Source organism: Chelonia mydas, chromosome 2 (assembly GCF_015237465.2).
Source record: "Chelonia mydas isolate rCheMyd1 chromosome 2, rCheMyd1.pri.v2, whole genome shotgun sequence".
Taxonomy (NCBI): domain Eukaryota; kingdom Metazoa; phylum Chordata; order Testudines; family Cheloniidae; genus Chelonia; species Chelonia mydas.
In genome coordinates, this window is record NC_057850.1 from 160,758,855 (window position 1) to 160,784,879 (window position 26,025).

The 26,025-nt window shown below is 40.0% G+C and overlaps 1 protein-coding gene across 13 annotated transcripts in view; it reads left to right on the top strand.

The window, feature by feature from the left end:
• The window catches only part of COBL (cordon-bleu WH2 repeat protein), a 334,912-nt gene that overhangs the window by 291,511 nt on the left and 17,376 nt on the right, over positions 1 to 26,025 (top strand). For all 13 annotated transcript variants that reach the window (XM_043540443.1, XM_037889941.2, XM_037889936.2 and 10 more), the window contains one exon: positions 14,239 to 14,548. In XM_043540443.1, the coding sequence (XP_043396378.1) occupies positions 14,239 to 14,548 (310 nt within the window). The remainder of the gene's footprint in view (positions 1 to 14,238; positions 14,549 to 26,025) is intronic.

Sequence of the window (26,025 nt, forward strand, 5' to 3'; positions counted from 1 at the left end):
GTATCGATTGTACTGGCCACTAAAGCCCTGCCTCTCACTAAGTACAGCACAGACACCGGTAATTAATCACCATCCCGCCAGCATAACTAAATCTTCTTCTGAAGAGGTCACTCTTATTCAGTGCATGGCCTCTTTGCTGAAACTGTAAGCAAGATTTCCAGTCATGAGGGTGCATTTTATCAGGATCAGTGGATCTGTGTGTTCTCCCGAGAGCTCATAGAGAATTTTCCAACCAAATGGAAAGAAAATAGCTTTTTGTCTGGGGAAAAAAAGGGTTTGTAAGAAAAACAGAACCAAAAAATGGCATTTGAAAAGAGAAGGGGAAAGGGAAAATGGGGGTGGTAGGAGAGAAGGGGATGGTGGAAAAACACTGAAAATTAAATCTTTTTGTTTAAAAAAAACCCGCAACCAAATGGGTTGGGGATTTGGTATTTTCCCCCTTTCTCTCCCTTTTTTGTTCCTCTGTCCTTGCTCCCCTTTGTCAAACATTTTTCACCAAAATCTTTTTGAAATTCCCTGTGAGGTGGGGGAAATGATTTTTCTCAGCCATCCCTAAGCTGGTCTAAGACCACTAGCTCAGTTGCAAGGCTTCATGGCACTAAACCATTTCCTTGAGCCATCCTGTCTTTTATGGGGAAGCGTGTATACAAAAAGCTCAAACTCCAGATATGGCCTTGATCCAGCAAAGCATTCATGAATGCTAAATTGGGTGCCCCACAGTGTAGCACATATGTGATTGTTGTTTGTTATTTGAATTACAATAGAACCTAGGAGCCCCAGTCATGGACCGGACTCCACTGTGCTAGGTGCTGTACAAACACCACACAAAGACAGACCCTGCCCCAAAGAGCCAACTGTCTAAGTATATGAGTACTGCAGGATCAGACCCTTACAATGTATATTATGCATGAAGGTCTACAAGGATCACACACATGCTCAATAAAAAGAATTGCCTTCCCCATATTTAAAATATCCTTATAAATATAATAGCTGAAAATAAACCACTAGCCAAACTATACCTGAAAGTCTGTGGTGCATTGTTCTTTGAACAGGAAAACAAACAGGCCTGTTCTATCACCCAGAAGGTCCAAGAGGAAAAGAAGGTCAATTCACATAAATCAAAAGAGACCAGAGTAGAGCTCGGAGTCTTTAGACATGGAAATGTCTGAAAGGATACATAAAATAGATCTATATTTGGAAGTTAGCTATTGAAAATCTTCTATGAGCATATTTGTTATTGGTGGTTTTAGCTGAGGTGTATGTTTCTGGCCAATAAAGTGAAGTTATTTTGGGTCACCTAACTAGTTAGACACAGAGGTTCTGTGTGAAACGTTTAGTTTTCTGGATGTTCTAACTGTTACTTTGGGTGATTATCGATGCTATTCTATATGTGTATAGAAATAAAGAGGTAAGGGGAAACAATGGATGAGCTGACTGTGGAGCTGGAGAATGATGTCACAATTTATAATGGCCTGTGTCTGTATGAGAACGGATAAATTGAAAGTTTGACGCACAAAACTGGACAGAGCGATAAAATTCCTTCCCGTTAGGCACAGCTACAGTCTGATTTTCACTTTCAGCCAATAGCATAATAAAAATATTAGTGATGGCTTATCATGGGCTGATGGCAACTTTTGGACTCCCTGTAATTATAATTACCCATAAAATGATTCACATTGCTGACTGGAGGCTAAATACTATTTGCCTTATTCAGGCAGCAGTCCCATTTGCTGCAAGAATACTATTTATGGGGGTAAGGCGAACAGGATTTGACCACATAAATACAAAACTGATGTCCAAAACCTGTCCTCAAACAGTTGAGTGCAATTCCCACTGACTTCAATAGGAGTTAAGCATAAGTGAGTCCGTTTCTTACAATTAGATCAGTGCAAATCAGTAATAACTCTGTTTTTAAGTGAATGGAGTTACACCATTGTAATAGTGAGGAGAATCAGGCCCATGAGAAGAGAATTTGCCCCAGTTTTTTTTAACTTACAAAACATTTGTCTCCTCTTGCTGACTTTGCTGGCAGCTAGTCCATTGGGAAGGAAGGCATAAGTACAGCATGAATGTGTTTTATGTTCTTACTCTGGATTGTCCTAGAAATATGAATCTGTCATAGGGATTTTATGGAATTCTTAGCAATGGAAAACATCAGTAAGAAAAAGATGAACTGAATAAACCAGAATGCACAGGGGATCTCATGGTGAAGTTTAAAAGAAAAAGGTTTAGAAAATGGGCTCTTTTCTGTGGTTTTTAAAATCACCTAATAAAATGTCGGTTTGTAACAGAGATGCATTAATCGTTTTTACTTTTAACCATGATACTGCATGTGTTTTTCATGCAATTTTATCCATGCTTAAGTCTTTGTTCTCCAAGGTGGCTACTGAAAATCACCTTCACAGTCCATTTGTTCAGATCTTGAAGCATGCTTGGATTGCAGCAGACCACCTCTGTAAAGGATGCAGTTTGCCAAAAACTACCATTTAAGACTAACAGTTGCCAGCAAAATGTGGCTAGCAGCATATTTCTCAACCAACCCTTATTATATAGGGAAGTTTCTGTTTTTAGATCTTCTGTCTCACTGAGACTTGCTGGAATCCCCTTTATCAATCACTGCATATTACTAGAACTACGTGGAATAATATATGAAGTGGAAATCTGATCTGTGTTGTCTCCTTCCTTTTCATAATTTGTTGAACATTATAGCTTAAACCCCACCCTACATAGGGCCAGGTAAGGCGGGCAGGGTACCCAGTGTGAGTGGCTACTCCATGTACTTCTCAGTCCCAGGGCATCCCCTACCTGTTACTGTCCACAGAGCAGGAGAGATGGGGTGGGGTTTCTGAGTACAGAGAGAGCCCTCAAGTCAGAGCTACTCTGCACTGAGGGTGAAGTCAAGGAACTTTATCTTGATGCAATAAAAGCCAAGGAACCAGCAAAGGGACTCAGAGTCACAGGTATGGGTAGTGAGTGACAGAGAAAAAATGACATTTTAGATCAGCTGAACTCTGGAAAGGTGGGAGATCAGAGAGAAAGAGGCTACAGTTGTTGAGGTGAGAGAGGATCAAAGCAAGGGAAAGGGTGATTTTGCTCATGTAGATTAATTCTCCATTCCCTGTTAAATCTGCCTTTTTTCTGTTCGATAGCTTGTGGTGAAAATAAGTATCAGAAATGGGAAGGAATAACAGCTATATTGTTTCCTCTAAGACTCCTCAAAGGCCTGGTAAATAAATTTTAGAGTACCATTTTATAGTGGAAATTTAGCCATATAATAATAATTTCCACTAGGACTGTCGATTAATCGCAGTTAACTCATGCGATTAACTCAAAAAATATTAATCGCGATTCATCGCAGTTTTAATCGCACTGTTAAACAATAGAATACCAACTGTAATTTATTAAATATTTTTGGATGTTTTTCTACATTTTCAAATATATTGATTTAAATTACACCACAGAATACAAAGTGTACAGTGCTCACTTTATATTATTTTTATTACAAATATTTGCACTGTACAAATGACAAACAAAAGAAACAGTATTTTTCAATTCACCTCAAACAAGAACTGTAGTGCAATTTCTTTATTGTGTAAGAACAACTTACAAATGTAGATTTTTTTTGTTACATAACTGCACTCAAAAACAAAACAATGTAAAACTTCAGAGCCTACAAGTCCGCTCAGTCCTACTTCTTGTTCAGCCAGTCGCTAAGACAAACAAGTTTGTTTACATTTACGGGAGATGATGCTGCCCACTTCTTATTTACAATATCACCTGAAAGTGAGAACAGCCAGAAACTTGATTCTCCATTATACTGTAATTTATGTAAGCTATGCTGTGAGTGTGGAGGTGTAACCTGCAAAATGGGTATGGTTCATGAAATAAATCTACACTGCACTGATTCTCCTGTTTGAGGACAGTTGCTCCAAGCAGCTGGAACAAATTAAAGCAGCCTTGAGACTACTGTAATTACAAGCACAAAGCATGTGTACAAGGAGAGCATCCAATGATTTAATACTCCATGTCTGCCTTTCTGCTGGTGTCCCATGTAAGACTTGTCCCTTTTGCATGCTTTCCTGGCACAGAGATGGTGGATTTGTAGTAGGTTTGCTTTTGTGCAATATGGAAAGATTGTCCTCGTAGAACCTATTTGCATAGGAAATGTATGTGTGTAGCGTCCAAAAGCCATTGAGGATTTGTGCAGACAGGAGATGTAGGAAAGGGGGAAAAGTGGCTAAAGCATCTGAAGCAGATTATTGTTTATTAAGGGGAGCTCCTCCAATGTTCAGCCAGTAACGTTTGTAGTGGGAAAGGATCATTTTGCAGGTGAATGCTGAGTCTTGCACTACCATGGATTTGGAGGAATTTCACAGTAGCTTGTGGCATGGAAGTGAGAATTTTTTTCCCTAAGTGCCATTTTTCTCTGCCAATTTATTCTGCACGTTAGTTAGGAACTGCTTGTGTCTATTTTTCACAAAGCCAGCTGACTTTCTTTATCTCATGCTGCTCTCCAGATTCCCTGAATAGCAGTGACGAGATCTGTTCAGGGACTACTATATCTCTGGGCTGGTGTAGACACAAGGGAGTGAAGAGAGGGATGGGAATTGGGTTATGGTTGGAACGTCTTTCTCCCATTACCTATGTATCTGCATTTGTGGCTATCTGACACACATCACCATTGAATCAGAATGGTGTAACTGATTTCATTACACTGTAAAACTGTCGCTGCAGTATTCACTTTATACATGCAACCCAGGATTAAGCCCTGTGGACATTCCCTGCACGTGCTACATCTGGGGCAAAGTTAGACCCCATTCCTTATCCCACAAAACCAACTGAGGCTCAGCACTATAAACCCACTTGTTTCCTGGGACAGAGCTGTAATGGAAGGCTAAACTGTATTATCCTGTTCAGCCACTAGGTGGCACAATGTGAAAACTACGTTATTAAAAAAGAAAAAAGAATGCATCCGATGAAGTGAGCTGTAGCTCACGAAAGCTCATGCTCAAATAAACTGGTTAGTCTCTAAGGTGCCACAAGTACTCCTTTTCTTTTTTCTTTTTACGAATACAGACTAACACGGCTGTTACTCTGAAACCTACGTTATTAAACTAACCTCAGTCATACCAGGCAGAGCATTAAAGGATTTTATGATGAACACATTTGGTATGATAAGTAAGCTTTGTAGCCAGTCCATATCTGGCACAGAAGTACATGACATGATGTCAGGAGTAAACTAATAACAGAAACATAAGGAAAACACCAATAAAGGTTGCAGACGGAAGGAACAAAGCAACAAAGATTGGAGGGTCTCATCAACGTGCCACCCTTGAATGCGCCAGAGAACTTCACCTTTGACAAACGTTCACAATGGACAGACTGGAAGTAGTATTTTGCAAGATTTCAAATTGCAAACAAACTCCACAAAGAAAACTGAGATTATACAGGTATCTTCTTTAATGTATGCTCTGGAAAAACAAGAAGAGCAATATCTTTAAATCCTTTGATTGTACTGAAGACCGTCACAAAGATGACTATGAAAGGATTCTGGCTATGTTTGATACATACTGTATACCTCAGAGAATTATGGTTTATGAAAGAGTATGTTTCCACCCGAGAATTCAAGAACCAGGAGAAAATGCTGAATGTTTTATAAGAATTCTGCATATATTGGCTGAAAACTATGATTTTGGGAATGCAAAATATGAAAATATAAGACTGAGGCTGGATATTGGATTAACAGATAAAAACCTTTCACAGAAGCTGTAACTGAAGAGAGATTAATCCTAGCCACAGCTATATAGAGAGCAAGGCAGTCTGAGCTGATGAGACAGCAAAACCTAGAGTAACTTGACAAACTTGAAAAACCTGAAAGTAGCTTAGAAACTGTAAAGAGACACTTGAATGTTAAAAGTCATTATCATAAAATCCCTGAGGCAAGCAGAAATAACTTAAAAGCTAACAGAGATAAATTCCAGCCTACATGCACAACATGTGGAAAAAGTCATATCCCAGGAGATAATACATGTCCAACCAGAGGCATAGAGTATAATAAATGCATGAAATATGGACAATTTTCATCTGTTTGCTGCACCAAAGCAGTCAGGGAGTTTACTCATATTATAGACATTGAAGAGCCATAGTTTCTGGGATCTGTCTCTTGTGATGACATAGAGCCTGGCTGGAGAGTGAAACTGAATATTCATGGCAAGACTATTGACTTTAAAAATGACTCCGGAGCTGATGTCACAGTCATCTCAGAAGGGACTTACAATCACCTTCAATCCCTCACAGAGCTGAAGTCACCTGACATAGCTCTGACTAACCCTGGAGGTATTCTGAACTGCATGGGCCAGTTCACCACACAAACAGCTTACAAAGACAAAAGCTATGCATTCAGAGTGTATGTGATCAAATGGCCACAGACCAACAGCCTTCTCAGCCTCAGTGAGGCAGCCATGATGGGCCTAGTGAGAAAGGTAGAAGAACTCGATAGGGAATATTTGGTAATATTGGACTTTTGAAAGGCAAGCCAGAACAAATAATCTTAAGAGACAATGCTGAACCTTACAGGTGCACACACCTTGCAGGATTCCTATGCCATTACCTCATAAAATGGAAACTGAGTTAAAGAGAATGGAGCGATTGGCATACGTGAGAAAATCTCTGAGCCAACAGCATGGTGTGCCCTAGTGTAATCAGTTATAAAGAAAAATTGAAAAATATGAATCTTTGTGAATCTTAAAAGACTTAATGAAGCAATTTAGAGAGAAAAATATTTCCTCCCCAGAGTGAAAGGCACTACTGTATTATCCAAGCTGGATGCCTTGAGTGGATTCTGGCAAATTCCTTTAGCCAAAGACACTGCTAACCAGACTAAATTTATCACATTCTTTGGGAGGCTTTGCTTTCAAAGATTACTTTTTGGAATTATCAATGCACCTGAAATTTTCCAAAGAAAGATAGCAGAACTGTTAACAAACACAAATGGAGTTGTAGTTTTCATGGGCAATCTTAGATGGAAGAAAACAAGAAGACCCTCAATGAAGTCCTAAGCCTAATCAGACCATCTGGACTAAAGCTAAACAATGAAAAACACATTTTCCACTTACTCCAAATTGAGTTTTTGGGGAAAACAATAAATAAAGATGGGAACGTAACCTTGAGAACGTAAAAGCAATTTGAGAATTGAATGCACCAACTAATGTACCAGAATAGAGACATATACTGAGAATGGTAAATTACCTTGGTCAATACCTACAAGACAAAACCACTGAAAGAACTGTTAAATTCCAACATTTCTTGACTATGAGGGCCAAATCGAGAAATTGCCTTCAAAAATGTAAAATAAATGATCTCAACAGCTCCAGTTCTCAAGTACTATGATGTGAACAAACCCACAAGGGTCAGTGCAGATGCAAGCAGCTATGGCGTAGGTGGTGTTTTGTTGCAACAACATGGCTCTGAGTGGAAGCCAATTGCATTTTGTTCTTGCACACTCACGGTAGCAGAAAAACAATATGCACAGATTGAAAAGGTGTGCGTAGTAAGAGTATGGGCCTGTGAGAACCTTTACAGATATCTGTGTGAACAGGATTAGTTTTCACTGATAACAGACCATAAACTGCTTGTAACCCTCACCAATGGAAAAGTCCTTGATCAAGCACCACTGAGATGCCAACGTCTATTGCTATGGTTAATGCCATTTAACCCAATTGTTAAATATGTCCCTAGGGAAAATCTGATAGTAGCAGACACTCACTCAGAGCCCAACATCACACTCAGTTACCTGTGAACTCTAAGATGACATAAAAGTGTTCATGGATGGCCTGGGTGCATGCAGAGCATTCTCATAAAAGACACCACACCACCTTCAAAAAGCAACCTCACAGATACTCAACTTCAAGGAGTTCTAAATTACATTGGGGTGGCTGGCCCAAGTATCTAAAGGACACTAAGAAAGTGACGAGACTACTTTGTGGTATGTGGACAATTAAGCAAGTCAAATGGACTCATGATTAAAGGCAATTACCTTGCAATTCCAAACGATATCAGAGGAGAAATCTTAAACCTCATCCATGAAGAACATCAAGGATTAACTAGATGTCATAAATGGCCCAACCAGTCAGTGTGGTGGCTGGGCATCAGCAAGGACATAAAGAATAAGTATCTGTATGTGAACATTGAAGAACTAACGGACCAACACAACACAAAGAACCTTTAATAAAAATGCCTCTATGAGACAGATGTTGGAAGAGACTAGCTGCAGATTTCTGCAAATTCATTGGGTATCATTACCTCATCATCATGGACTATTTTCTCATATATATAGAAATAATGTACTTGAAAGACATCACATGTTTCAGTGTTATTGAGAAACTGAAGTGCACTTTTCCTCATTTTGGTATTCCAGAACAATGACAGTGGTAGACAATGGATCCCAATTCACTGCAGCAGAATTTAAGTTCTTCGGAAGAAAATATGATTTTGATCATATTACTAGCACCCCACATTACCCACAAGCAAATGGAGAGGCAGAGAGAGCTGTACACAGCCAAAAAAATCCTATAGCAGGAAGATCCATTCCTTGCCCTTCTAAGATACAAATCAATACCAGTAGCTGCTACTGCATATAGTCCAGCACAACTGCTGATGGGAAGACAATTCAGAACTACTGTTCCAACTTTGGAAAAGAATCTATCTCCAAAGTGGCTAGACATGAAGAGAGTAGCCAAATTGGACAAAAAGACTAAAAAAGCTTATGGACACTTTTACAACAGACATCACTGAGAGAACTGACAGATCTAGAATCTGATGACTGTGTTCATGTCAAATTGGGTGGAGAAAAAGGATGAACCACTCCAGCTGTCAAAAAGAAAAAGAATCCAGTGCCCAGGTCATGTGTGGTTGAGTGTTCAACAGAAACCGTCAACATCAACAGAACAAACAGTTCAGATGGTAGATGCAAAACAAGAAGACTCAAGGATTCCAAACTGATGACCACAGCCAGCTGTTGCAACTAATGGACAGCCAAATGACCAAGTTGTTACATGTTGGGGTTGTGTAATAAGAAAACCAGTACAATTCAGAGATGCTTAACGGATTAAACTTCAAAGACTGCGTGACAGTGTACATATAGTAAATGGTAGGACTGTCGAACTTAAAGGGGAAGATGTAATGGAATGCTAATACTGTTCAGCCACTACATTGCAATGTGTAAAATACTTTATTTAAATGAACCTCAGCCATACCTGGCATAGCATCAAAGGATCTTAAGGTGAACACATCTGGTGCATGTAAGCAAACTCTGTAACTAGTCCATTTCTGGTACAGAAGTATATAACACACTCTGGAGAGGTTAAAGCCTTTCATGTGGAGGCCACCAGATCATAATGGCAGCTGCAGAAGCTGCACTCCCATGGGCTCTGATTCTGGCTGGCATCCCTGAGCCCCCGCTCTCAAAGAGTGTGGAGTTGATCGAGCCAACATGCAGACTAATCCTGAGTAGGCCAGCATTATGCTACACTAGGATGCTCTGGAGTAGGAAGGGGGACTGCACAGCGAAGAGCAACCGTGTGTACCTGCTCCTGGCCCATGGACCCTAGTCCTTGCAGAGCAACCACAAGGAGAGGTAAAGCCTCAGAGCTGGATCTGGGTTCCCTCCGCTGATGCCCATATGAGGAGACATACCCATGCTGTCTCTGACTGAGTTAGCATATTAAAAATAGAGCACATCTCTGGCAGCAAGAGTGGGGGGAGGGGCTTGCTCACCCCCCAGTATGTGCCTAGCATCTCAGATAGGTACATATTCAGAGCAACTAGCCCCTTCTACCCTTCACATCAGAGCTATTGTGGGTATGTCTTCTCAAGCTGGGAATCACATCTGTCACTCAAAGTGTAGACAGACCCATCAGCTGAATTCTCCCCTCAGTTACATTAGGAAACCTGACTAAAGTAAATGGGCCTGTACTGGCATAACTCAAGGGAGAATTTGATCCATCTTGTCTTATATTTTTTTTTGCTAATTCTGCTTAGTGAGAACTATTGGTTTCCCACTTATATTCACATTAAGTTTCTAGTCCATTGTTAAAAACAAAATAATTTTTCTAGAAAATGTCTATCTTGTATGAAAATTGCTACAGTGATCTTTGTTACCCATTTTCATAATCTCTTGTAATATTATAAAAATGAATTGTAGACAGTATTTTTGATGTCACCTGCCTTACATTTTCTTTCTTGACAATATACTACTGAAATTTTTCCAAATATTGCTTTTTTGTGTGACCCATGTCCAACTTTTTATGACTATTGCTAATAATTAGAGCAACTGTTTTTCAACAATGTAAATGTCTTACTCAAAGTTTTGAGCACTCTCACTAAAATAAGTACTGTATTGCTCACAAAAATACTATAATGAACCATTTGCAGTACAGCAAAACGATTTCACCCTGTGAAAAGAGAAAAATTGGCAGTGAAACAAGCAGTTGAAAGAAATCTGAAAATAATGGTTGCCCTGTTAGCACAGAGAGCAAGTACTGAGAAGAATTAAAGGAACGTTTCATTTGTAAATCCATTACAGAGCCCTGATTATTCACTAGACAGGGGTTAAAGCAACTATTTCCTCTTTAAAAATGCATTTTGATTTGCTGTTTCTATCATTGCTGGATATGGCAGTAAACCAGCAGTGTCATAAAAACAGAAGACGTAATTTGGAAAATAAAGCAGCTTAACCTGAATCCATTGAGAGAGTTTTGTGATTGGCTTCAGTGAGTGCAGGCTCATACGCCTAGGATATGCTTGTTTTAAAGTCTTGGCGCCTCAGTCTGACCTCATTTGAATGCAGTGGAGATACTCCAGGCTTACACCAATGTAACTAGGAAGAGGATATCTCCCCTGTCACTCATAAAATATTAAATTTAATAATCAGTTTGAAATTGTTGAAAATGTAAATCAGGCAGGATAGAACTGAAAGTGATGTCTGTACCATATGTAGACATGGTATGTATTTTATATATTGTATGTGTGTATAATGTGTGTGTATATATACATGGAATATCAAAATACATGCATTTATGTGTATACAATCGGATTCTTCTCAGCTCAGGGTTTAGTGTTATCTTAATTACTTACAGTGTATTGAGATTAGACTGACAAGGTTCCTTTTGTGTTAAGCAAGGGCTCACATTCCTGAGTGATGAGCTACTCTCCTCTTTGCCTCTAGATGATCACAGGAAACATTCTTAAAAACAAAAAAAGTTTGTAACTTGTGACTGACCTAATTGTGCAGTGGCAGGGCATTTTATTGCTAGGCAGGGCAGATCTGTGTTACAAGACACAATTGGGCTTTCCCGGCTCCATAACCTGGTAGGTGAGAAAGCGTGCTGTGTATTGCTGAGCACCATTTAACTCCAGTTAGAAAAGACATGGCACACAGTATGAAATGTTAACACTTATTTATCAACTGCAGGCCTAACTCTACACTATGTTACACTGGTACAACCCAAATGAGGTTCATGGAGAAGCCTGGATGTCACTGAGAGCAGAGTTTGGCCCCGTTGTATATTTATTAGCATAGACAGCCTTCCAGAGTACAGCAGTGTTTCAGCAATGGTAATTTATCTGTAGTAATTATTATCTGTGTACCAAATCCTGAAGTCCTTACTCAGTCTTTAATTGTGACTTGAGTGACAGATTCCACTGAGTAAGGATGTCAGGATGTGGCCATATATTTGCTGTTGTGTTGGGAGTGGTGTGATAAGAGGTAGAAAGGAACAAATGTCTGGGTTTTTTCTTTTAGAAGCAATTTCAATCATATCCTTACTCCTTCCTTGTTGAATAGGAAGGTGCCATTTTACATTGTCACTTTTCAGAGTAGAACTGCAGTTTAATGACCATGGGGAAGTCCTCACATTGAATCGTGTGCCTGCAGGAGTCAAAGGCTGACACACTTGTTTCAATTCTCACTTGGGCCTAGGGGCTTGGGTGAGAGTTATTTATTTTGTTTTTCATGGTATGGGGTGGGAACTTTGGGGATCTCAAGACATTTCCTGAAACTGGGCAACTTGCTGGATGATATTGGCAAGTGGAGGGCTCAGACCCATTTCTCCACATCAGGAGACATTTGCTGGGAAGGGGGGAAAGGTGGGGCTGCTGGGAGACACAGAGGAGGAAGGGGAGAATTCCACAGGCAGACACATATTGCAGGGTGGGATGGGATCACTCCAGCCAGCTGTGCTAGAACAGCAATCTGAGCATGCACAGCTCTGGCAGCAGCAGATGGACTTATTTATGGCATGTTCGTGACAATAGATGTAGCCATTTTATTGTCACATACAGAACTTCATGTATCAAGATATATTGCATTGTGCATTGCTTCTAAACCAAAGGCCACTCTGTTTGCTTCATTCTTTAAATTGCTTTCTTACTTCACTATAACGTATTCCACTGTGATCTGTTCTTCTCTTACTATAGCTTTAATAAATGTATTTTTCAATGTAATTGAAAAACAAGCAGCACAAACAGTATGGTGGTGTTTGTTTATTGTGTATTTTCTGGTCATGTTATCCTTTTTCAGTGTTGGTGATTATATACTATGGTTATTCTCAGATCTGTGCATGTGTTGATGCTCTTCTATACACTTTCCTGTACCTTGACCATAACATAATCATTTTACTGCCTCATTTATTTTTTAAGAATATTTTAACAGGATTTTTAAATAGGATAAAATCTTTGATTAAATGTGAAAAAACAAGAGCTAGCATCATAGAAAATAAGGTCAACAAAACTGAGTAATATCCCCTCCAAACTTGCAGTGGAGTTTTTGCAGTAGCCTCAGACATAAATATGTTTTGACAGCACTTATAGCTTTAATCAGGATTTGTAACCCTATGGATTTTATTGCTTCTGCTGTCAGAAATCAATTTCAGTATTTAATGGCATTGTGTAACTCAGCCAAGGAGAATTTTGGTTTGATTTGATTTAAATGTTATTTGAAGCTTCATTGCTAAGATACATCTTTTAAAAATAATTATTTTATTTAAAGCTCCATTTCTATGATACATCTCTTTTTTTTTTTCCTCACACAGAGTGGTCCTCAGTTGATTTAATAGATTTTTTAAAATCCTCAGGAATAATATACTACAGCTCAAAATGTAACAAAACAGATGAAATAGTTGTTTGCCTGCATTCCTCCTCTTACTGATTTGTGGATTCGTGTATTATTTCTAAGTCTTGGGCCCTGATCCTGCAAACACGTAAGCGTGTGCTTGATCTTACCCATCATTGTAGACCCATTGGCACCAGTGGGAGTATTCACATAATTAAAGTTCACCACAATCATAAATGTTTGTAGGATCAGGTCATAGCAGACATTTTTATCTAATCTCTGTAAATATCATGTTAATTCCTTTTGTTGAAAGAAATCTGTTTGGGACGCGAATCTGCCTCCAATCCATCATCAAAACTGTTGACATCAGTGGGAGTTCCCTGTACATGAATAAATTGCAGGATGGAGCCCAAATTCGTATATACCTTTAGGGGAATCAAAAATTGTATATTTCACTTAAAGAAGGGGGGGAAAGCATAGAAAATTAATTGAAGTACTGAGTTAACAATTATACGGGTCTGTTAAAAGTCTCATCACTTCCATCTTTTACAAGGTTAAAGTTTGACTTGCAAAAGGAAAAATATTGTGTGTGTTCCCTGTTGTTGCTTCTTTATAAAATTGAAATGTTGGGGTTTTCTGTTCTTAATAATAATAATTAATAATACTTAGCTCTTATTTATTTCTCTTTGTTAAAGATTAACATAACTCTGCCCCTTTGTCTGAAGGAGCAGAAAGCTTCCACTCCTAAAATCCTCCAAGAAGTTTTTCAAAGTAAACAGAGACAGACTTGAGTTTGCTGACATTTATAAAGGAAAAATGGTAAGGAAAGAAATGTGCAGGGGGATATGCGAGAGGAGAACCTCACCTTTCAGGAAGTAAAGATAGGCAAAGCCCCCATTTTTTTTCCTTTTGCAGGTCATCTTTATCAAATGTCTGCTGTTTCTGGTTTCATTTCCATTCATTTCCAGTCAAACAAGTATTTACATCAAGGGTGAACACCAGGACCCATTGAAGTCAATGGCAAAACTCCCATTAACTTCAGTGGATCCAGGATTTCACCCTATGTTCTTTCAGTTATCTAAGCATGAGCAGTGATTTTTAGCTAACTATCTTTACTACATCTCATTCAGAGAGCCTGCAGCTCACACATGATAATATGTATGTTGTGGATGATACGGTTTTGGAACTATCAGAGGTAGAGGAGACAACATCAGTAAGCAGCTGTTTTGCATCAGAAGACACCACTGAAGACTCAGGTGTTGTGAGCTCTCCATCTGATGTCGTATCTTTGGATTCACAAAATGACAATATGAAATTGAAAGACAAGCCAGTGAATGGTCAGGAGGACTCTGCTGAAAGGGATGGAATTTACGCAGCAGAGTTGTGCTCTGTGAGGAATACCTCCTGTGATAGCAACGATTCTGGAAATGCTCACCAGAGGTAAGTCCCACTTGTAAAACAATCTAAAAAAATCTCATTTGCCTTTCTTCTAGGAAAGCATTTAGCAAAGCCAGCTTCTACTTTTTGTTGCTATTTCATAACCCAATGCCAAATAAACACCTAAGGGCTCATCCTAATGAAAATGTTTCGTGCCAAAACGCCCTAAAATCACGTGCTTGTAACAACTGGCAGAAGTAACTTTTTTGTTTTAATTTGTAATTTCTTGCAAAATTCTGCTGCTCTTCAAAGCTGATTTCTCCATGAAGGCTAAAATAATTCTGTGTCATAGTTTGGTTAATTCTGCAGCAGTGATAATGTATGGGGGAAGGGCTGTAATTTTATTGCAGATCAGCATATCCACAACAACACTGCCAAGCAAGGAAACAGTGTTTTTTAGACAAATCAATATTTTCCTGCAGTTTCTTCAGCCCAAATATCGCAGCACTCAGCTAGTACATGAGAACCTGGAAACTGATTACAAACACAAGGGAAACTGACTTTTTTCTATTTATTTGCCAAAAGTCACATAGTGAGTCAATGGCAGAACTGAAGGAAAACTCAGTTCTTAGTGCTCTGCAGATGCAAACCAGAAATCAAGGGCAGCTACGCCACCAGCAAGGAAGGTGGTCCCAGACAACACACAAAAGGGCACCTGCTCTGTGTGATACTGCAAGATTCAAGGGGGAAAAAAGCCTGTTACTTTTTGTTTGACACAAAGCCCGTGCTCCCTCTGTTTAGTATCTAATCTATTGTACCTTCAAAGGAGCATGCAGCATTGGCCTAATTATCTCCTTCCACACATTTCTGGGGGAAAACTTTAAATAGGGGATAAATTGGCTCGCAGTCAATATTTAATCCCTAAATTTGATGATGGGCCTGATCCTATTCCCATTGTTGTCAACAGGTACAGGGTCAAGACCCTATGGATGTCTTTTTAACTCTGTCTTCCATGTGTCTTGTCCTTGCTGTACAATCCATTATATATCCCCTAATAATTTCTTTATGGAGGATGACATAGACTAGCATAATAAGTATGATCAGCACTAACCCACTTGATCCAAACCCCATTGAAGTCAGTGGAAAGACTCCCATTGATTTCAATAGGCTTTGTATCAGGCCCCATGAGAGGAATAAGCAATCTTCACCTGAAACAGCAAGGTCCAAACTGATTAGATAAAATATGCATGTTCAGGCTGTTGTATACACTGCCCAAAAGTAACTACAATCTTCACTACCACAAACACTCCTTACTCATCCCCAAATTTCATATCATAATTGTGACTTTGAAGCACAAAATACACCACAGCATAGTCCAGTAATATAGCTTTCCTAATCAGTGCAAAATATTTTGCAACATTTGGTGGCATGTTCCATGCTTCCCAATAAAATGAAAGACCTATTGCATGCCAATAAAACGTCACATACCACAGCTTAAAAGTCAACATCTGCCTTAATTTTCACTTCACAGTGAGGCAAAAACATCTCTCGTTTTGGATTCAGCTTTGCCTCTCATCCACACAAAGGTGACAATAAAGTTATGATTATAGAAAATTTTAGGAAATGTTACACGAAAGCAAGAGATCTAAGTTATGGATCATGTGGGAAATATCACTTTAAATTAGCTAACTTCTGTCCATGTAAAAATCTCAGTCCTCATGTTGAATTGGCAGATTCTGGGTGGTTTTTGCATGTATTACCTTTTTTTTTTTTTTTAATTCACTTCTGTGAGTATGAAATCTCTTCAGATCAACATTAGGGCCTTGTGGGACCCTAAAATCTGTAACTGGTTTTAGTACTACAGCAACAGCAGCTGGTGCTGCAGTACCGGAGATGCTGAGAGAAAAATCTTTGAAACTGCTGTGTTCTCTCCTACAGTGTGTGAATTCCAACTCTGCTCCTAACCTGTCTGCAAACAAACTAGTATTGAAAACAATGCCATTTTTACTGCCCTTGAGGTCAACTTCTTAAGTCTTCAAAAAACCACTTCTTAGGGAAGAAAATAAATCCATTTGTTTATTTTTTAAAAACCTGTTTGTATGAAAATCTTAGATTCATTGTCTGGATTTGTGTCAGTTTTGCACACTGCAGGAAAATTTGGAGTATGTCATTTTCAAAGCTCCTATGTCATAGCAGATCCACTGTCTATGTAGTAAAGTCAGCTGAAGACTTTGGGATTTTATGTAGTTCCTTAAATGAGCAGGGACTGTAGAAATGGGCCTTCTATGCCATCCCGTCTCCTCCATCTGGGAGCTGAACTCCCAGTGAAGTTAAAGTAGAGTTTTGTATGAACAGTTGATAGTAAGTTATACTTTCTTATATTTCTGTTCCTTAACCATTGGAGCTCCTGTAGACAGCTATGCATGAAGTTCATGAAGTCTTGCTAATTTCTACCAGTTCCAGATATTAGGATCTAGCTCAACTTTAAAATTAAATTAAATTAAATTAAATTAAAATTAAATAAACTGGAAAGCATGTAATTGCTCTAAAGGACAAGTAATGTGTGATGTAAAATGCCATTGTCTTGATTCAGTTTAATATACCAGGAGCCAATTAGTTTTGGGGTATATGAAAGTGCACCAGTTAACAAGAATGGGATAGAGTCATCTATGGTTCTGAACTCCATTGAGCCCAGTGCAGTTACACCAGGGACTAGTTTGGCTCCGTATTTGAAAACTGATTGTAAAGGCTGTTACAGAAGATTCTAAACATTTGTATTATTTTTACTAATCATTATAAAGTTGACTAAACGCTAGGCTTTATTTATCTTACAAAATAAGTATTTTCTAGGAAAACGGACCTATTACAGAAAGAAAAGGTCTGAGTTTCATTTGCACTGAAGTCACTTTACACTGTTCTGGCTGTGGGAGTAAATTACATTCACTCACTTTAAGGCCCCACTGCACTGCCAGTGCTGTAAAGAGCCTATGACTAAATGAAAATCAGGTCCAAAGTGTTTACATAAGCTAATGAGTCCCACATAATGCTTAGCTCATGCTCCAGGAGGTATTCTGCAATGTTGCCTACTTTTGGCAAATTATATTTTTTAATTCATTTTGTTAAGGCTTCCAGGGGCCTTCAGGCATGGGTGGCTTTAAAAATTAAAAGATTATTTATTACTAATTATCGTAAGGGATGTGTGACTAAACTCTGAGAAAGTGCAACTGAAATGCATGCCAGCCTTTGAAATCACAGGAGAGAATTACAATCCGAGTCTGCCCATTTGATGCAAGTCAGTCAAAACCATGTGTGCATTCAAAGGCAAAATCTGGCTCTTAGCATGCAGTAGACTTGTATGTGTTTGCAAGCATAAATCTATGCTCAGATATGAAATGACAGGTACAACTATCTTCACACTTTCAGAAATAACAATGACTATAGCATTTGTATTTCCAACAAAGTTTTATCAAGTAGAAGGCCTTATAGGGTACTTACTATCCATAATACGCAGGGTAGAGAGATTTCAAAGTAAGACCCCAAATCCTGCGAGCTGCTCCAGCAGGTGACCCAAGTGCTTGAGCTGTGCAAATAATGGATTTTTTGTTTCACTGGCAATTCCAAAAAATTGGCCGTGGGGGGGAGAGATTTTTGGATCAACCCAAAAATGAAGTATTTTGAAGTTTCTGGTGAATGAGGGGGGAAAAAAAATATAGGGTCAAACAAAACATTTTGTTTTGATTTCAAGCATTTTAACGTGTTTTAAATAAAATTAAAGGACGTTTCTGAACAAAAAGTGGTTTTGAACCAAAACTCAAAACATTTATTTTCAAAAATGTCTGAACAAAATGTTTTTTGTTTTTTTTATCAGCTTTGTTCCTTTTTCAAAAGGAATAGCTCACTGATACCGACACACATTTGTGAAATGTTTTGATGTTGCCGAATCTGCATTTTTGGCAGGAAAAAGTTTTGGACGCAAAATTGCACCCAGCTTTGCCAGGTACTCATGCTGGAGTCCTGTTGCCTTCACGGGGCGTTGCCCATGCACACTGAACAGCTTTCCGGGTCACTACTTTTCAAAAATATAATTTCATGTCTGTTTTGGGGTTAAGTAGTCTAGTGGACTGGACTGGGAATCCCGTCTATTCTGGCCTCTGCCATCAACCTGCTGGGTGACTTTGGGCAAGTCACTTCACCTTTCTGTGCCTCTGGTTTCCCTCTTGCCATTTGTCTGTTTTAATTGTAAGCTTTTTGGGGTTGTTTCTTGCTATGGGTACGGCTACATTGAAGCTGGGAGGTGTGATTCCCAGCTCATGGAGACATACCCTTGCTACCTCTGCTTGAGCTAGTATACTTAAAATAGGAGTGCAGCTGGTGTAGCATGAGTGCCAGCTTGGGCTAGCCGACCTAGTACATATCCATAGGGGGTCCGGGCAGTTATACGCAATTGGCTAGCCCAAGCTGCCACCATGCTACCCTGGCCTCACTGCTCTTTTTAGGTGGCATCTCAAGCAGAGCTAGCAGGGTACATCTACACCAGGGATCAGCAACCTTTGGCATGCGGCCCATCAGGGAAATCCGCTGGCAGGCTGGGACAGTTTGTTTATCTGCAGTATCCGCAAGTTTGACCGATCGCAGCTCCCGCTGGCCGCGGTTCGTCTTTCCAAGCCAATGGGGGCTGCGGGAAGCGGCGCGGGCCGAGGGATGTGCTGGCCGCCACTTCCCAAACCAAGGCCAGTGGGAGCTGCTATCGGCCGAACCTGCGGACACTGCAGGTAAACAAACCGGCCCGGCCCGGCCCGCCAGCGGATTTCCCTGATGGGCCATGTGCCAAAGGTTGCCAATCCCTGATCTACGCCAAAGTGTTTTCACAATGCTTAGCAAATGGACTCCAATCTCAGTTGGGGGCCTTAGGATCTACCATAATAGAAAAAATTATTGTAAGCATCATTAAGCATTGACCCTGAACACCCTTTCAGTCTAACTCTCTTCCTTAATATTCCTCTTTGCAACTGACTTCTTTTGATTAGCGTCTCATCATGTACCTGCTCACAAAATTTTAATATATAGTATTAAATGAATAATAAGCAAACCACAGAGAAGTTAAAATGTTGCATACATAGCAATAAACACATCTCATGATCTCTTACAGTTGTAACTCCTGTCCTCCCATACCCCCTCTTTTCCCATCGTTTTGTTTGGTGTCAGCATGCTAGCTCCTTGGGGCAAGGATCGGTCAGTGTTATATGCCTGCAAAGCATCATGCACACCTACTGTGTGGAACTGTATAAACAAACATTATTCAGGTTGTAAAATCAAGCAGTCAAAAGTTAGGCTATGCCAATGCAACCTTCATTTGGCCCCCTTGTGCGTATGTATTATGACATAGTCTTTAATCACACGATCACATATTATTTTTTCTGCAGGACCCTGGCCTCATTCTGTGCACAGGATGGATAGTGCTCACTTAATGAGCAGCTATTCAATATTTTTGTTTTATCCTCTTTGCTCAGTTTGGGGCCCCATGCCTTATTTACTGCACACTATTCAAACCCTGCTCTGAAGTCAGAATTATTAATTTCCTCATGAGTTTATCGATGTTGCTTATCACTCTTGTATCCAAGTACTTCCTGAATACTAATTAATTTAGTTTCACAGCCCCCCTTTGAGGTGTGGGGTTGGCATTACCCCCATTTTATACATGGGAAATTGAGACACAGAGAGATTAAGGTCAAAAGTGTCCACTAATTTTGGGTTCCCATTTCAGACTCCTAGGAACTGATTTTTTCAGAGTATTTAGCAGTATATAGCCCGTAATATGTTCAAATATAGCTCCTGCTGACCTTGAAGTTGCAATTCTCAGTGCTCAGCACTAGAGCTGGGTGAAATGTTTTTAGCAAATAACGTTTTTGCTGAAAAATGCTTTTGGGGGGGCTCCAAAACCATTTGCAGATTTGGGTCAAATTTGACTAATAGTTTCAGCCAAAAAACTATGGGGAAAAGATCAAAAAAGTCCAAACATTTTCCTTTGACTGTTTTGAAACATTTCATTTTGGCTTTTTCATCTTGAAGTGGCATTCTATTTTGAAATCTGACCAATTCTTTAAGACACACACACACACACAAAGGTGAAAACCACCCAAAAATGTCCAAATTGAACCAAAAAACGTGAAAAAAAATTGGTTTCAGTTGACCAAAATATTTTTGATCTATTCAAAAGCAATATTTTTCAAGTTTTCAATCTGACAAAAAAAAAATCCAAAAAATTGATATGGGTTCGAATCAAGCCCATTTTTTTCTAGATATTTTGGTTCAGCCCCCAGATTGAAAAATCATTTATTTTCCCTGCTCTGTTCAGCACTTCTGCAAATCAGGCCCCAGAGCCACAAGTTGGGCACCCAGAAAATGAGGAACACACCAATTAGTGATTGTCTATGACAAGTTTGATTTAAGTGACTTGTTTAGCATCACTCAGGAACCCTGTCATGCAGGCAAGAATAGAGTTCAGTTCTCCAAGGCCACATTAACCATGAGACCCCCTATTTCTCTTCCTGCAGGCTCCTGCCTTATTCACTACACATCTTCCAGTTTCACCAACAAATGAGGTAGGGGTCCTACAGGCAACAGCCTCCTTAATTACAAAACCCTGCTCCAGATCTAGAACTGGACCATCCTGTGCACTAAATGAGGTGGAGCACTGTAGAAAAAATAGTATGTGATCATGTAATTAAAGACTATCATAATGCATATGCACAAGGGAGCTGAATTAAGGTTGCCTGGACAACTTTAATTCTGACATTTCCTCACATTTGAGTGAGTGACTTAGCAACCTTAATAAACTTCTTTAACATAGATTTGTGCGTGTAATTTCCTAGTTTTTAAAAAAGCAAAATGAAAAAAGAGAATTTCCATCTTGTGACATCATATTGATCCCCACATGGGTCATTAGAGGGTTGGAACCTTAAGATCTACCACACAGACCTTTGCAACTTGAGCTAACAAAGTAAATGATAGCACTAGTGGGTTGCCATCCTGTATGTGGACGAGCACTAGAAGGGAATGAGAGACACGCTTTCCCGGTGAGTTTCACTTTCGCACATATTTGCTGACAGCAAAGAAAAGGGGAGACTCTGGAATCTTGGCTTCCATTCCAGGCTCTTGAGGTCCGTGTGTCTAGTGGGGACAGACTGTTCTGCCCATTTCCTGTAAGCCTGACCCCTTCTGCCCCACCCTCTCCAACCTGTCCCTGCCTTGTCTCTTTTGCAACTCTTTTCTGTGCAAGAGAAGTGGTATACTGTGAGTTAATTCATTAATGTTTGTGTATAAAGCACTCGGATAATGTTAGATGGAAGGCCTTTAGAAATGCAAAGCAGTAATATATATTAAGCAGCAACATTTTTATTTTCAGTGTGGTGTTTTTTGACTAGTGAACAGGAAAGAGACCTATAGCAGGAATGTAAATTATTTTTGCTACAAAGAAGCAACCCAGTTTTTCTCTCAAATATACTCATGCAGTTCCCATTACAATCATTTGGTGGTAATGCTTATATATCTGAGGACAGAACTGGGCCCACATATCCTAGTCTTGACAAGCCAGTTTCTCTTCGAGAATGGGAAATAGATGCATTCAACCTTTGTGCACACTTTTACCCTCCTATAAATACAATACACTCCAATAAACCTGATAACCAAACTCTCCTGTGTCCAAAAAGAGAGTGCTGCTTGCCTTTTATTCTCCTTTAACAACACGAAAAGCAGGGATATGTGGCATTAAGACAATGGCAGAATACAGACCGAATGTTTTTTCTTTTCTTTATTTGCCTGTCACTTTCAGAAACCTTGCATTAAAGACAAATGATGACTTTGTTATCTAACCGGTCCCAAATGGAATGTACTTTCCAGTACATTAACAGCATACAATTTGGCACTGTTTGCGGGTTTTGGTCATATGAAGCTGGAACATTAAAAGTTTTCACACTGAAGTTCACTTGCACCTCAGAAAGGCGGGAGTAGACTTAGGGGCAAAGGAGATCATTTTCTAATGTTTTGGCAGGGGGAGGGGGTCAGAATTGGAGGTGTCAAACTGTAGGCTGCCCTCTGGGATTGTGGTTGCCTAACTGTGCTGTTTTTCAGCCTTCGCGTTCTCTCTCAAATGGCAAATCAAAAAGCCCCTTCACCTCTGACAAGATGAAGAGGAAAACAAATGCTTTCAAAGGTTTTGGAGGACTGTTGGCTAATTTGGAAAACAGCTACTTCCACTATTAAAAAGCATTTAGCTACATTCATCACAAAAGCCAGTCCAAACGGCAATACAATACATGGAGGTTGTCTGGGGTCCCCACTGTGACTTAGTTTAAATAGAAAGCCTTATTCACAAGGATGCTCTTTCAAAACCATGTTCTCAGGGCAGCCTAAATTCATTCAATATCTGTCTGCTTATGTAGCTCCCATTCCCATAGTACTACCTGTGTGTCCTCCAAGCATTTCTCCTCACGTCACTTCTCTGAGCTAGGGAAGGATCATTAGTCCCATTTTACAGATGAACAATTGAGGCATAGAGAAAGTGTTTTGCCCAAGACCACACAAGAAAGTCTGTGGCAGAAAAGGGAATTGAAGCTAAGTCTCTTGAGTCCCTGCCCGTTGTTTTTAATCATAGGATCATCCTGCTACATCAAATATCAGGCTGGTTCCTGCAAGCTACTGAGTGCCTCTTGTGAGGTGCCAAGTGCTCTCAACACCCATTCAAGTAGCCCCCCTCAGTGGAAATCATCAGTTCTCAGCACTTTTCAAGATAGGGCCCATGATTATTTAGCATTGATGAGCCTTGTGCCAAGAACGGACATTCTGGGAACCGCTAACCTGGGTCTTTTGATATTACTGGATGAGGGTAGAAAATCAGCATGACTGTTCTGTCTCCTTAAGGCAGTTCACATAGCCCTGCGTTACCCATTGTGTTTTTCAGCAACACTGTTCTTGTTTTGCAGCCATCCGCATCTGATACTCTATATCAAGCTTTCCAATGCTCTTAGTTCACAATTGGGTTAAATTGATCATGTGCTAAAACCCAAAAGAAGTTGCTCTAAATATAATATAATGGCAGCGTATCTGACTGCAATTATAGTGCCTTTAACTGTTTAAAAAGAAAAGCAGTATTTATGACTAGATGTATCTGAGCTTTTTCTCTTCCCCCTTTGAATTAAACTTTCACAGAAAAGTCCTCCTTCTGTGGTGCTAATTTGACAAAATGCTGCTGTAACTTTCATTTTGTCTCCAGCTGAGAGAGTGACTGTGGAGAAATAATCACATGTTGTGGCCTCAGCTCAGTGGAGCATTGAAGTCAGTAGGTGAGCAGTTGCTGCGCTCCATCCTTTGCTCTTGCATGGATCTCTGCTAATCTGCCTAAGGAATATAGTGAGCAGCGTCCTGGAGCTATGCACGTTTGCTCTTTCTAGCTTAGCTAAAAACTCAGCAGTGCTGTAATTTTCAGCACCTTGTATTGTATGAGAAAAGCAACCTAAAGTTTATCATGTTCTTTCCCGAATGAAAAAAAGTGTGTGAGAAAATGCCATTGCTAATGTTTATCCAGCATGTAAAACACAATATCAGAATAAATCTTATGTTTGTCTTGGGTTCTAGCCAAAACAGAACTGTCAACAAAAGAAAAGGCTAAAGGGTCGGGAGGGAGGGTTTAAAAAGAAATTAAAGGCTCTTTTGTTTTCTTTTGCTAAATACTGTCGTGTGAAAAGTTTGTTTTAAGCATATTTATATGTCATGTGAGCTACTGGAAACCCCTAGACCTTCCCCCTCACCCAAGACACACACACACGTATTTCAAAACCATGATAATTTCGAGAAGATCCCTAATATTTTTATATGGACACTGGAGGGTTTTGTGGGCGAGAAGAATTAATCTTGTTAGAATTAAGAAATGCACAAAAAATTGCACCTTCCCTAAAGCCTTATGCTTAAGAGAAAAATAATAATAGTACAGTACTTTCATTTCCAAAGCACTGTACAAGCAACTAATTATCTTCATAACACTCCTATGAGTTAGGTTTTGTTATCTCAGTTTTACAGCTAGGGAAACTGAGGCACAGAGGTTAGGAAGCAGACAATACTCTGTCACTGCACAAGTGCACAGAGAAATTGGGAAGAAATCCCTGCTTCCCCGGCCCATTCTGTGCCTATTAAGGGGAAGTAATAATTTAGCTGTAAGGGCCAAATCCAGCATCTTGGAAAGACTCTTACTGATTTCAATGAGAGATGGATTGGATTCTACACAACATCCCTGAGACCACACAGTGAGTCCATACTACAGCTAGAACTGGAATTCATGACTTTCTGGTTCCTAGCCCCTGAGCACAATCCGCTAGACTTTCTGTCTGTAATGCCACTTTCCTATGTATTTTAGGAGACTGAATGAACACTGTCAGAATAAAGCATAATAAGTTACTCCTGGGGGCATTCTGCAACAAAAAATTAAAAATTCTGTACCAAAAAAATAAAAATTGTGTGTACAATATTTTAAAATTCTGTAAATTTTATTTGTCAAAATAGCACTACATAATCACGCCAGTTTCAATTATTTTGGTAATTTATTTCAAAATATCTGTCAGCAAGTATGTCAGTAACAATACAGACACACACAAAAATTCCCCCAGGAACAGAGAGTTAAAGAAACCCCTATGACAACCCAGTTCCTGTTTCTCTGCCCCCTTCTCCCCCCCCCCCCCCCCCCCACCCCCAGCCTAGCCAGGAGGTCCAGAAACCTGCACCCCTACCCCCACAGAGCCCAGCCTAGACACCCGCCTCTCTCTTTCCCCTCACCCCCCGAGCACAGGGATCCAGAGGGAGAAACAGTCTGATGCTCGGTACCAGGCTTGCACAGAGTTTCCTGCGCACCGCCCTCTCCTTCCCTCAGGGCGTGCTAGGACCTGCAGCTGCCAGGAACCCTTTTGCTCCCTCCCCCTTCCCCTCCCCCCGGCAGTGTCTCTGAGGTGTGAACTGGGCTCTGTCGGGTCCAGCGACCCCTAATGGCAGCCAGCAGCACTGCAGCCCATGTCTGTGTAGGAAAGGAAATTCTGCCTGCACAACATTAATTTCTGCAAAATTCTGCATTGCGCAGTGGCATAGAATTCCCCCGGGAGTAATACTTTTTTGGAGCAGGGGCGAGGGGTTATACATAAAACGGGAAGAAATAGTTTGGACTCTGGGGTCAAGAGGACGAGAGAACAAACAGCACATGACATTAATCATGAGGTTTAGTGCACTACTGGAATTTGCTTAGATACTACAGTGATGAGCACAGTATGAGAACCTACTCATAATAGAGCTCTGCACTGTATCTGGATAACCAAGCTCCTTGCTTAGGCCTGGTCCTACAAAGAGCTTAGATAGTTCGGTAACTTTTCTCAAATAATTAATTCCATTTACTTCATGTTTTTTGTAAGATTGGGGTCTTGGATCCTCTGGCTTCTCCACTGGAGCCTTCACTTCTTCAGCCTGTAGTTCAGATGAGGAGGAACCTGTCTTTTCTTGCTCCC